The sequence below is a fragment of the Topomyia yanbarensis genome, chromosome 3, assembly GCF_030247195.1.
Source record: "Topomyia yanbarensis strain Yona2022 chromosome 3, ASM3024719v1, whole genome shotgun sequence".
Lineage (NCBI taxonomy): Eukaryota > Metazoa > Arthropoda > Insecta > Diptera > Culicidae > Topomyia > Topomyia yanbarensis.
The window spans coordinates 205,344,515-205,358,480 of record NC_080672.1 but is presented as its reverse complement, the minus strand read 5'-3'; the positions used below and the strand labels follow the sequence as shown (position 1 = coordinate 205,358,480).

Sequence of the window (13,966 nt, the reverse complement as noted above, 5' to 3'; positions counted from 1 at the left end):
GAAACTGACGTCTCCTCGAGCACACGGAATGATGATTGGGATATAGTAAGATTGAATGAACATTTTGTTACTTTAATTTCATTATTTTACAAAAAACAATAATTTTGTACAATAAAACCTAAAAAATCATCTAAAAATATTAAAATAACACATGAATTTTATTATCACAACCAATAATACTCATAAGTATTGCACTTGAAATCCATTCCCTAAATCCAATTACTTTAAACGGCAGTGCATATAAAATGTATATGATTTTTCCAATGAATGTAATCAAAACCATATCTCTCATATTTATGTGATTTGCACATAAAAGTTATGGAAAAAGCTACATGGAAAATAATTAAATGTATTCTCAGATAAATTTTACGTGACTTTTACGTTCAGTGTATAGAGCGATGAAAGGATACTACACGCTCATTGATAACAACTCAAATTTGAGTTGCCAGCCACTCAATTTCATAAAAAGTGCACGGAGTCAAAAATTGAGTTTTCCTAGTTTATTCAGTTTTGAGTTTGGGACACAAATGTCAAATTTGAGTACATTTAACTCAAAAGTATACTAAGAGAAGATACGACAACAGGCTTCTTGCTCTTCTTAATTTTCTCGACTTGGCCCTGCCGTAAATGTGAAAACAAGCGTTCATCGTTGCCAGATTCCCTTTGAATGCTTTTTACAATTGTCGAAAGTAATTGTACCTAAAAGATCGCACCTCTACCAAGAATTTACAATGCTAGCTGCATTTAAAAATTAAATAAAATATTTATTCATGTCTCTCTTAACAATACACGTAACTATATCGTCATTCAGGTCTTTTATTCAATTTGCACGAAATGTTTATGTGTATGAAAAATAACCAGAATAGATTCAGCAGCACTGTTTTCCATCCCGATTGTAAATATAATGAACGCTCATGGCAAAATGACCAATCAGAAGCTGGTTCAATATTGAGGTTAGGACTGGATCAAATTAGCTACGCGATTGTCTTCTCTTCTCTTAAGCGGACTCTACACGAGCAGAAATATTGACAATAAATCATTTATTGATCAATATATTGATGGTGTAAGGTCATCTTGAAAATATTGATTCTGTAGAATTTAAATGGGATTGATGGATTGAAGCAGTCTTGTCAATATATTTATTGACAATATTTCTGTCTCGTGTAGGGTCCGCTTTAAGCGGACCCTACACCTACAGAAATATTGTCAATAAATCGATTATTGATCAATATATTGATCGTGTAAGGGTATCTTGAAAATATTGATCATGTGGAAATCAAATGGGATTGACGTATTGAAACAGTCTTGACAATACTTTTATTGACAATATTCTCGTCCCGTGTAGGGTCCGCTTTAGGGATACTATAGGTCTGTTCTACACGGAGAAAAAGAAAAATACTAAATAGCATAAACTTTATGCAAAAACCATATTCGGTCTATTCACCCATCGGGATGCATAAACTGGGTAATATGCTATCATAGCATAATGTATTTTTATTCTCGGAATGCTTATTGATATTTTATTCTAACAATGCATAAAATAGGATTAACCAACGGTAGATTAGTTTTTTAATGCATTTTTTGTTTTCTATACATTTTATCCTGTGAATTGAAATGAAATAAAAAGAGTAAAACAATTTTATCAAATATTCTCTCAATTTCATTCTAATTGTCGTCTATAATTGTAATGATAATTTACTATATGCATTAACGGTATAGTTACATACTAAGCGAAACATTTGAATGAAATTGATAGAGCATTTAACAAAATCGCCTATCATACATATTCGATTTTAATGTTTATTACAAGGATTTTATAAGATTTTATAGTATCCACGCACAACTTTCACATGTATGGGGATTCCCATAGAATACCTACAGTAGCAGTAGTTTATCATTTGTTCTTACATGTTTTAGTTCCAGATCATAGGAGCTAAGTGGTGACACTAAAAATCTTTCAAATATGCGACGAATATTCTAAGGTTTCTAAGACCTGATCATTATGGGATCACCTAAATCTAATTTTACATGTTAGTAGCTGACTTAATTTTTGCAAAAAGATTATTTACACTGCTAAGTCTACTATTTGAGTGCAATCCATAGATTAGGTCAAAAAACTCCAAAACTTTCTTAGCCTTTCCTGGTACTTCGAAATTGAAAACTTTATATGCCTTAATAAGTAAATCTAAAGCCTCAACGAACATAAATCCACAATCAAAAGCCGTCCTCAAAACAACAATATAATACTTATTTTCGGCGAAGGCCATTGTTGAACATAGGATATACGGTGGCTCCCCTGGGACATGTTCAAGGAAATGATCGATGTCGGTTCCCGGTTGCAGCCATCTAACAAATACTGAAGCGAATTCTTCGAGAGGTGGTAATCCTGATGGTTCCGCTTTGCGAATATTGCCTTGCGATGTTAGTTCGGACATCACCTTCAGCAATGCTTGAATCGAGGCTGTTGGAAATAAGAAAATGTTAATTGTTGGAACAGTGTCTATTGTGTTTTATTATTATTACTACATGTATTACTACATATTTTCTGTGTTTAGGGATGACTTAATGTCATTTCACACATATTATAAATGATGTTTGTAAGTTATAAATGTTATAAATGATGTTTGTAAGTTGTAAGCAACTTAGCAACTATCAAATTTCTAATTCTGACGATCAAATAATATTAAATATTTAAAGGTAAAAATGTATTCTACACTGCAACTACAGCCATAGCCATTTTGCCTTTTAACATTTGGCCTGTGTTAAGCCAAAGAGGACCAAGCGCCATTTTGAGGTACTTTATCTAAAATCGCTCCAGCATCCAATGTAGCACCAGGAACTCTAATATCTGTTATGTTTTGGGAACCCAAATAGCAAACGAAAGCAAGCCAGTGTTCTTTAACTTTCTATGTAAATGATAAGTTATCGAAAAATTAATTTTGGTACGAAAAATACACGAAATTATGGCGCTTAGCTCGGTTTGGCTTAACGCAGGCCATTTATCTGTCGATCCAACTAACAAACCAAGTTAGATAACTTAGTCGAGCCCATAGCGTAGCGAATGAATCGCAGCTGTATTTAAATAATGTTTTGTTATGAGCGATTGCACAATATTTTTTTTGTATGTTGACTAAAGATATTTGAATTCAATTAATTAAAAAAATATAGCAATTAATTATACATTAATTATAAAATTAATTTAACAAGCTGGACTTAGCGTCACGCAATTAACAACATTTAAATGATAATTATTTAGGTGACGCTAATTTTTCATCAGTCAAGTCTAGTTAGCATTTAATTGTACTTACGACAAGCTATCTCATTGTAAGAATGATCGAGCATCATGCAGAACGACGAAATTGAAGAAATTGTTCCAATAGCGTTTCTGTTTGGATACATTCGATCAAACTCATCATCGATCTGAAAAAAAGCAATCAATAATATAATAAGGAAAACTCTGCGTAACGAAAGGGGTCCATAAAATGCTCTTGCAAAGTAATGGTGAGTATTATCATTATGATACCATGCCTCAGCAGGTGTGAGAATTCCATACATAACATCGAAGGAGCAATTTTCCGCTGACGTAGCATTTGGCGATAGGGTAATGTTTTGGACACCAGATGGGAGACATTCTGGTAATCTCTTTCACTGTCGAATGCGGATAGTTCATCAATTGCTTGCAATTCATCTTCATTCAATTCTGGAGCTGCCTGTCGCTTACGTCGAACAGTTTTAGGAGCATTGTTCTGTTGATTTCGAACCCAATTTTGAATGTATCCTGTGTGTTCTCCATTGCTACGACCGCTGTGTTTCCAAAAAAAGTCAGCCTACAAATAACATTAGCAATAGACGTTAGTAACGAATGATATGTAAGGGGCCGTACACAAATGACGTAGCTTTTTTCAGCGATTTTTGACCCCTCCCTCCCCCCTCGTAGCATTTGGTCACAAAATTCTAACCTCCCCCTCGTAAATAACGTAGCATTTACCTACCCCCTCCCCATCGTCCCATGCACAGCGCCCGGGTGATGAAAATAAATACATATGTTTTTCAATTATTTTAAATACATGTCCTTTCAAAATGTTTGGCGACTTTTATCAACATTTTCATTATAACAGCAAATTGCGTGCAAAATAAGCCCATTTCATGACAAATATGTGTTGATAGTTTTGTTTTGAATTTTATATGTCAAGGAGAGCATGAAGACAAGTTCTCTCAGTTCACAATCGTGCAGCTGCCTGTATGATTCTAAGAACCATACGTTCATCTAAATTACTAAATTTTGTTTGATTGAATCCAAAGTGAAAATTTAATTCAGCTTCCAAACTAAGTCTACTAGTTAGCAACATTAGCTAACTAATGCAGCAAATTAAATCCGCATACAAAATCTTTTCGTATTATTGTAATTCCGTGAATCGTAAAATTTACCTCATGAAAAACCGCATCAAAAGTAACTTGGTTGAATTTAAATTAATTTCTCTTGGAAATGTAGGATCATTAAATTGTTTTCTCTAAACAATGTGTTTTAAACTTAATGCTACGTCGCACAACTTCTGACCCTACCCTCCCCCTCGTCACACTTCGTCACAAATTTGGTATACCCTCCCTACCCCCCAAAATGCTACGTCATTTATGCATGGCCCCTAATGGAAACTTTCCCTAAAAACCTAATTTATCGATTTATCGATAGCATACCACCAAGCATTTTTCTTGTACATACTCAAAAACGTTACACACACATGTATATACATTTAGACTGGCAACAATTTTGACTTTCTTACGGAACACTGCTAATTCGAATGGTAATTGGTAATGATAACCATATGCAAAATATGACCTTTTTCCGATAGCTCTAGTCCACCCACAAGAGGTTTCATGTTTCTATAGTAATATATATGGAAACTCGGAAATAAAAACTTAAATTCCAATAAAAAATTCCATAATAACTCTACGTACCTTAAAGCTTACGGTCGCGTAGTTTATTTTATAGCGAATAGCTTTGTTGAAGATCGCATATTGATTGGAGGTTCCCCTAAAAAATTATTTAACTTTGAAGACCAACCAATTTTTTTTGAAATTTCCTTTTCTAAGCATGTGCGAGAAAGAAAGGCAACATATAATTTTATATGAGAGTATCTTTATACTGCAAAACCGGATCAATTTGCAGTCTTCGGCAATGTTGATCCTTACACCTTAAGCTATATATCTACCGATTTTGGGATGCACAAGATGATACTGGCATTATGTACTGAATTTATTGTTTCAATTGCCTAGTTTTCATATATTTTCTCATACAAACTTGAATACTCTTGTGAGTGAACTAGAGCTATCGGAAAAAGGTCATATTTTGCATATGATTATCAATACCAATTACCATTCGAATTAGCACCGTTCCGAAAAAAGACAAAATTATATATATATATATATATATATATATATATATATATATATATATATATATATATATATATATATATATATATATATATATATATATATATATATATATATATATATATATATATATATATATATATATATATATATATATATATATATATATATATATATAACGTTTGTAAAATCATCGAAGATACTAAATTTGTGGAACGGAAAATGCCATTATTCATAAATTTCCCCACTTTTGGAAGGTGGTTTTCTCGTTATTAATTCTATAACGTTTTCGTCTCAAATCGACGCATTCCCAAAATAAAAATATTTTCAGCAAATGTTGGAAGTAATGCAATTTTTCGATGCTTTTCATGTCTATCAAATCAGGTTCATTAATATTTGTTTATTTGACACAGTTCTGTTCGCTCGCTCAATAGAGCTGTGTCTTTTCTGTATTTACAGTACTGCTTACTGAATTTGTTATTACGAGTGAAGATATTCTTTCTCTTAGAGAATCCATTTGCCGATTCGCCATGTGCTACTTGAGGGTCAGTAAGTCCGCTTTCTATTCACCTACCATACTCGTCATCGCTGATGATGTTTTGGGGACACTATTGTATGTTTTTGTTTGTCCGTTGGTCTTACGGGTCTTGTTTGTCATCTGTTTGTTTGCTGGCAGTACTGTGTGTTGGTTTAGAGGAACCAGACTCAGTCTTTATGGAGCAAGTATTCGTTGCTGCCTGAACAGCGCCTACTATTCATACGACGGGTTGTGATATAATTAAAAATATTAAAGAGTGTAGGCTAAATTTGAGTGCAGCACAAGATCTTCAATGGTGTGCCATTCGATTTTATAACTGGCACGTAGGAATCTGTCTACCTGAATCACGTAGTATCAGGTGTAACAAGTTTACCTTTTTCCGTATTTTGTAATTGGTTCACTGGAGGTACGCGACGCTAAGTTGTGTAGCCGTACCTCTATCTTATCAGCTATTAACTCTATAACGTTTTTGTTTCAAATCGACGCATTCCCAAAATAAAAATATTTTCAGCAAATGTTGGAAGTTATGCAATTTTTCGATGAACAGTTCTAAGTTTCATAGACATTAAAGCAATCCCAGTTTCGCTTCTTATTAAAAAATTACCCCAATCCATATTGCAGTAAACCCTTTCAAAACTGAACTCAATATGATAGGAAATTATGATTATGATTGATTTCAGAACACTGGAATGAATTTCTATTGGAATGTTTTTAGGCAGGCGTTTTATATTGATGTTATTAGACAACTGTGAGATCAAGACCAATAGATCAGTTACAGATCAGGATCGCATTCCCACAATTTTTCAAAGGTCCTCATGATGTTTCAAACAATAGGTTATCAATGTACCGATCAGATAATTATTGTAATATTGAATTAAATCAGGCAGCATCAAAATTTTTTTAACTTCAATCCAATTTTTTTGGGTATTGGGGGGAAGGGGGTGTGGTTAAATCCCAAAGCATCCTCTTGGCTACACCACTGCTTAGAGTTATTTATTTCGCTTTTCATTTTTCGAGATATGTTTCAGATCTATCCGATGGTTATAAGTCAAAAGGTTCGCGCAAATGAATTTTTTGCACCGATAAGTGATCAAGTTCCATCTAGACAACTTGGAATTGTTCGGTAGTTATTCTAGCGGTTGTAGATAGAAAAATGAAATGCGAAATTCGCTTTATCGAAATAATATTTGGCTCATTTAAATGGATTATTATTGAACAATAAATAGGCGACAAAGGGAAATCCAGAAACAACAAGTCATAACTTTTAAAGTATTTGAAATATGTATTTGATGACTTCAGTAAAGTTATTCGCAAAAGTAAAAGCTACAAATTTGCTAAAGGCATTATTTCAATAAAATCACTTCCGAGAAAATTCATGAAAATATCTCACTCTTAGGAGGTTTAATCAGTAGAATTACAATGCCAAAAGAAAGGGCATATCGTTTTTTTTTTCGAGAGTTGTCCTACTGGAGCTGTAGAGCTAGGTTCTCGGAAGGGCTCCCCGTCAGAATCACATACTACAATTTGCAGACGAGACAGACAATGTCGCCCACTAAAACACTGCATTAGGCCAATTGTAGCGGGCCGTGATTCTGAATGTGATATTCATTGTAAGGTTCAGGCACAGAGAACAGACATATAAGCTAAAACAAACTTTCCCGAAAAACCTGTGTAAACATTTAAATGAAAATACGTTGAAAATCACCATCGCATACAGGTTTGCATACGTGAATCACCATTGTATCCAAGTTTGCACACAGGTTCCGTATAGCGATTGCTGGCCGATCGAAGCGCCGACCAATGGCAAATTGCTACTCGCTGTTTCAAAGCGACAGTTTTATTTCTTACACAAGTTGAAAACTTAACTTGTATGTCAGTTATCAGTGGTTCAGGTATGTGCGGGCGTAGGGACTCGCGATCGCGTGTATCATCGCGAAAAGCTCGAGCATTTGTACGTTAACGTGTTCGATCGCGTGTGCGTTTGTATGTCGCGTGTGCGTTTGTATGCCGCGTGTGCTAACGTGTATGTAACTTCGCGTGTATGAATTCCATTCTATAACCGTGTGCCGTTCGCATATTCGCGTGTGTTCTTGGATAATCGCGCGCGGACCGTGAATCTAATACTTTATTTTTGGTGTACTGCTAAGAAGCTAAAAGAGTGTGAGATCCTCCATATCACTAGAGTGGACCTAAGTTTTTAGGACAGAGAGTAATGGTTTCAGGACGTGACAGATTCATGAGCGCGCGAAAACGGACGTTTGTAGGTTCGTGTTTGAGACTTTGTGAGTGCTAAAACGTTCACCTTATTATCGGGATGTTACTAAGTTTGCGCGATCGCGAACGTAGGTGTGCGTTGTTAATCGCGAAGGGCTTAAGCGTTCGTATGCTAACGTGTTTGTCACGTGTGCTCGCGTTCATGTGACTTCGCGTGTACAAGACTGGATTTTGTAACCGTGTGGCATTTCCTATATACGCGTGCGTTCTTGGATGGTCACGCGGACCTTCATTCTGATAGTTGATCTTTGGTGCACAATTCACATACTGACAGGGAGTAAGTTATCCCCATATCACTAGAGTCCTCGGTCATGTCGCCATGTAACGTGGTGTCCAGTGGATATGAGAGCTTTCTTTTTTTAATTGATCCAATTGAAGGCATGCACCTGGTCTGCTGATATCAAGGATAGAAACATCCGGAAGTGACCGATTCATGATCGTGCAAGTGTGGGAGTTTTTAGGTTCACGCTTGAGACCGCGTTTGAAAATTTATAGGAGCTGTGACATTCACTTTATCACCGAGATGCTATCATGTTTACGAGATCGCGGGTGTAGGTGCCGGGGATGGTCGCGAAGGGCTCAAGCATTTGTATATTAACGTGATTGTCACGTGTGTGTGTGACTTCGCGTGTATAATTTTGATTTTATAATGATGTAGCGTGTATTCTTGTTTGATCGCGCGCGGACCGTGAATCTGATGCTTAATTTTTAGTTTATGGTACGTTTCCCTATGGGGAAACTTGAGTTCTAGGTCATGTCACCATGGAATGTGTTGTTTAGTGAATATGAGCGTCACTTTTTTGATTGGTTCAACTGAAGGCATTAGCCCAGACTGGTAAAACTTTCGGACGTGACCGTTGCATGCTGTTAGACTTTCATCGTGCTATGCTGGCCGGGAATGGATGACTCACGTGCGTCGGTAAATTTATTTTACCCTAATTTATCCAGCCCGACTTTCCCTAATGAATAGAACCAAATGCTCAGATTGATCACCAGAAGTATTAGCCACTATTCTATCATATACGTCAGTTCTGCATCCATTCCCTAACCCAACTGTCACAAATACTCAGACGAATACATACATAAATACACATACGACTAGCACATAACAGTTGTACACTAGTACGAAAAACTACGATTATCACAAAGCTACAACTAATAGGTTTCTACTTATTCTACTTTATTAAATTAATTTAATTATTAAATTAATTTAATTAGTATATGCACGATGACAAAGTCGACCGATAAATGGACACACAATGACTCCCTCCGTGAGCCCCGTCAATATTTGCAAACACGGCACACAGCAAAAGTCAATCTACGTCGATCCACCAGTCGGCCACGCCACCGCCCATAGACCAGTGGTTTAGCGTTGGTATGCGCTGGTGCGGAGTATGAAAAAACATATAACATAAAAAAGGCGCATAAGCCCTCTCGGTCTCCTCGATGTACCACTATCGAAGCGTAATGCAATACCCATCTTAAAGCAATTGATGCTTGATGATGTTTGCAATACCGTCAAACCCCTAAACCTTGGGGAGGGGCCAAAAGAAAGGGCATATTGTATGCTTTAAATTCTCCGAAGATACTATTGACCTAAAATAATTTGTTTTGATGCTAATAATACATTGAATGTTTTTGGTCTTATTTCTGGCTATGGAAAATGATAAAAATCTTGTCCGCATTTAATGTTAAATATCTCTTTTGATGATAGTCCGATTTCAACAATCTATAGCTATCTTTTTTTTTGTTTATTGGGGTTTTAACCATCAGGTCATTCACCCGTAGTCTATAGCTATCTATAGTTCGAAAGGTATTCGTATAAACTTTCTAAAAATATATAAATTGTTCAGTTACGTTGTCAATTTCGGCAGAAAATTTCAAAAGACTGCAAAGAACGCGATTTTTGCACCTTCAAACATTCATATATTGGAAACTAAACATCAGAATCAAAAACTATTTAATATCGTTCTGTCTGGGTGATTTGCCTTTCATTTAATGAGGCCTATCATGAGAAACACGAATGAGAGTTTGTCCGTTACACACACAGACATTGTCCCAAATCGTCGAGCTGAGTCGATTGGTATATAGGACTCGGCCCTTCGGGCCTCGGAAAAAATCTTGAAAGTTTGATCGAATTCTATACATTTCTTTTCTAAGAAATGTAAAAACTTGTTGTTTATTTCACAGAAAAATGTTCTGCCAAAATACTATAAGTTTGATGTAATGAAATCGTTGATTTATGCTTTTACCTAAATTCGAACTTGCTTGACATTTTTCGCAAAAAAGGTATGTAACCCCTTAACTCAACAACGATCGGGCTCACCCGGTCAAACCATTCCGAATTTGATTCGGAATCCTGAATGGAGTCAGCATGGATTCCAGCTCAAATTCAACAATCGATTCCGAAACCGAAATTCCGAAGTCGGAATCGGTTGTTGCATTTGAGTTGGAATCCATTCTGACTCCGGAATATGTTTAACTGGGCAGTACCACTAAACCAACTACCGTTACGAACAGCGAAATTACAACAATTATGCCAAATGCTTCCCAACCAACTACCAACACCACCAAAAATTGATCAGATGCCGATGAAAACCGATCTACAACAGCGACCCGTAAGCACAAAAAAACAAATCTCGCAGCTGCGTAAACAAGACCCAATGTACAGGCATAGTGAAAATTAACTTTTCTTTTTTACATATTGTAAAAATCAGAAAAACTCGCACGGCTCAGTTAGGCTAACGCATCGAGCCGTGGTAAATAAAAGAAAGAAAAATAATATATGAATAAATAACGATATAAGAATGGATCCCATGGGTGGGTGATTTATGTCATGATACCTAAAATTTCACAAATATCGATTGCACGATAAATATCTAAAATTGTTTGAAAATATTATAACATCTCTTGAGTCTATAATACAATTTTATCGAAGCACTCCATTTTGTCATATAGAGTCTGATCGGGAAACACTTTTGTTGGGAGTTACCTCACTGGGTTTTGTACAAAACTTTATCTACTGTTCCATGGAATGGTATCTACAACGTAGAGAACGGGATATTTTAATTATATTCAATGATTGATCACCAACGTAAATATAACATCGTGCATGAATTGAATACTTTACAGTGACGTCATAAATTAAAATAGTTTGCTAGTACTATTTACATCGACTTCAATCCTTCGCGATTTACTGCGACCGAATCGAATCGACAAAGTTCATGTAAACAACACTCATAAACGTCAAGAAAATAGAGTTTACTGTATCCGTAAAGAACTCTATGGACGCATAAATCCACGAAATTAAAAACCGCAAAACTAAGTCGCCTTTGAAAAAATGATAAACTTTTACCTTTCAAATTATTCCCAACATCTTGCCCAAGTTCTTCGTATACTGGTTCCATCATACGGTTCTTTGTACGATTATTGATTTGGGGCCGGTTGAAATAAATTAGTTCAGAGTCGGTTCCTGTAGATAGAAGAGAAAGATCACCCAGGTAACCAACAAGCATTAGTGTATGCAGTAAAGTAGCGTAAAATTTGCATTCCGGATGCTTCTTGCAGTATGCTGGCATTCGTTATGCATAACTGTTGTTAATCAGCATTTGAAAAACTGTTTAAAAACTTCTTGCCAGTAAGCAGCATTCTGAGTGCACAACAGTAGTAAAAAAGCATTTTCATAGCACAGCAGTAATGTAGCCGTATATTTTGCCAAAAGCGACTTTTAAATAGCATTTAAAACGACTTAAGTGCTTATCAAGTAGCCGTTAAGACGCATTCAGCATGCTTATTGGTTACTTGGGCAGTATTAGAAGCAGCGGGCTTTTTATGATGGATTATCACATCCACAGATCCATTCTTCCCGGTATTAGATTTATGTTTTAAATGCGTATAATTTACCTGCAGTGCAAATTGGATTTAATTTGCTGTGGCTCAACCTCCCGCACACGGATGACTGCTATATCCCACGCAACTTCGGATCTATTTTGACCCGTTTTATCCTAATTTAGCCGCAAATACCGGCGGAACGAAACTGGAAAACTGCAACTCGAGCAAACGTGAAAAAAATGCACTTCAAAAACCAATTTTTTTAAGCGTCAGTGCAGTGACGAATCTTTACCAGCAAAGCAAACGAAAGAAGAGGAAAAATTGTTAAGTCCCAAGAGTAACGCTAGTAACGCTTTATGCACGGAAAATAATAAAATCGTGAAATGCATGGCTATGCATAAAATTTATTCTTGCGATGCATACTTAATATGCATATCAATAATTAAAAGAAAATAATGTTAAAATTGTGATAGGGTGATGTGCCTATTATGGCAGTAGAGCCTATTGTGACCCTATTTCGTACCCCTTGGTTTCGAACCAAGCATATGAGATAATGACAATATCGATTTGGCTAAAACAGGTGTGCAAAAAAAGCTCAAGTTATATTCTTTATTTGTTGTGCACATACGTATTCAGAACTATCCACTAAATCCAACTTTTAATTAAAACAAAATCACCTTATTGAAATATCTGCTGATCCGCCTCACTCGCGTAGTGAACCGAAACAGGACGCAACGGCGCTTAGCAAAATAAACACTTTCGAGCCAGCATTTACCGCCTCATATCTCGTTATTCCGGCACAAATATATCAAATATTGCACTGATACATACCTTTATTTTAGCTGGAGAACCTTTTTACGATTATTTCACTTTAAAAGCACTCGTCAAACACTAGAATAGGCCTAGTGTTATAATAGGATAAAACTAAATACGGGGGTTCCTATTATTGGCATGTTTTGCTGATACACTACCACAATCAAAACCAACTTTTTGCATCCATCATACAGAAAAGAATCACCAGTGCGGCCAAACCAAAACATGAACTTGAAAACATAATGTTATGCAATTTCAGGTATAAGTAATCAATTATTTCAAGTTATTCAACTAATTGTTGATCGCAGATATTTTATTTTCAACTGCACATACAATTTGGATCGGGAGGAAGTAATGTGTGATGTGAACTTTATATTCCAGTTGTTAACTTTCGCATGGTTATTTCCTGCATGCGCAGTTCTGGGCGCTCTTCTACTAACAGCTGATGAGTTTCTTTCGTGTGCGTAATGTTTACGTTTGTTTTGATCGGCTGAAAAAAGCAGAATAATTCGTTTTACAAATCACGCGTTGGCGTCCATGATCTGGATACCTAGTTAGAATCGACGCAAATGAAATATGAGGCATTGCGTTTCAACTAGATTGTTTTTCGATGAGGTGGAAATCGGCACACCCATGAGGCGATAATTGGAACGTTCAGGTGGGAATAGATGCACAGAATAGAACATTTATTTTCTAAACCTTGGGGAGGGGCCAAAAGAAAGGGCATATTGTATGCTTTAAATTCTCCGAAGATACTATTGACCTAAAATAATTTGTTTTGATGCTAATAATACATTGAATGTTTTTGGTCTTATTTCTGGCTATGGAAAATGATAAAAATCTTGTCCGCATTTAATGTTAAATATCTCTTTTGATGATAGTCCGATTTCAACAATCTATAGCTATCTTTTTTTTTGTTTATTGGGGTTTTAACCATCAGGTCATTCACCCGTAGTCTATAGCTATCTATAGTTCGAAAGGTATTCGTATAAACTTTCTAAAAATATATAAATTGTTCAGTTACGTTGTCAATTTCGGCAGAAAATTTCAAAAGACTGCAAAGAACGCGATTTTTGCACCTTCAAACATTCATATATTGGAAACTAAACATCAGAA

At 35.8% G+C, this 13,966-nt stretch overlaps 1 protein-coding gene across 1 annotated transcript; it reads right to left on the bottom strand.

Moving 5' to 3' along the window:
• Positions 1–1,786: 1,786 nt before the first annotated feature.
• On the bottom strand, positions 1,787–12,488 carry LOC131691035 (uncharacterized). The gene is made up of 4 exons (XM_058977175.1): positions 12,110–12,488; positions 11,562–11,678; positions 3,309–3,827; positions 1,787–2,461 (listed from the first exon to the last, which is right to left on the bottom strand). Exons 3-4 carry the CDS (start codon positions 3,553–3,555, stop codon positions 2,025–2,027), a joined length of 684 nt encoding a protein of 227 aa, XP_058833158.1. The 5' UTR covers positions 3,556–3,827; positions 11,562–11,678; positions 12,110–12,488; the 3' UTR covers positions 1,787–2,024.
• Between the last annotated feature and the right edge of the window lie 1,478 nt (positions 12,489–13,966).

What these genes read in the sequence shown, in the direction of transcription:
- LOC131691035 (XM_058977175.1), bottom strand. Translation starts at nt 3,555, where the DNA reads ATGTATGGAATTCTCACACCTGCTGAGGCATGGTATCATAATGATAAT. An exon ending in TTACAATGAGATAGCTTGTC is followed by an intron (nt 2,462 to 3,308) that starts GTAAGTACAATT and finishes TATTTCCAACAG; the next exon opens with CCTCGATTCAAGCATTGCTG.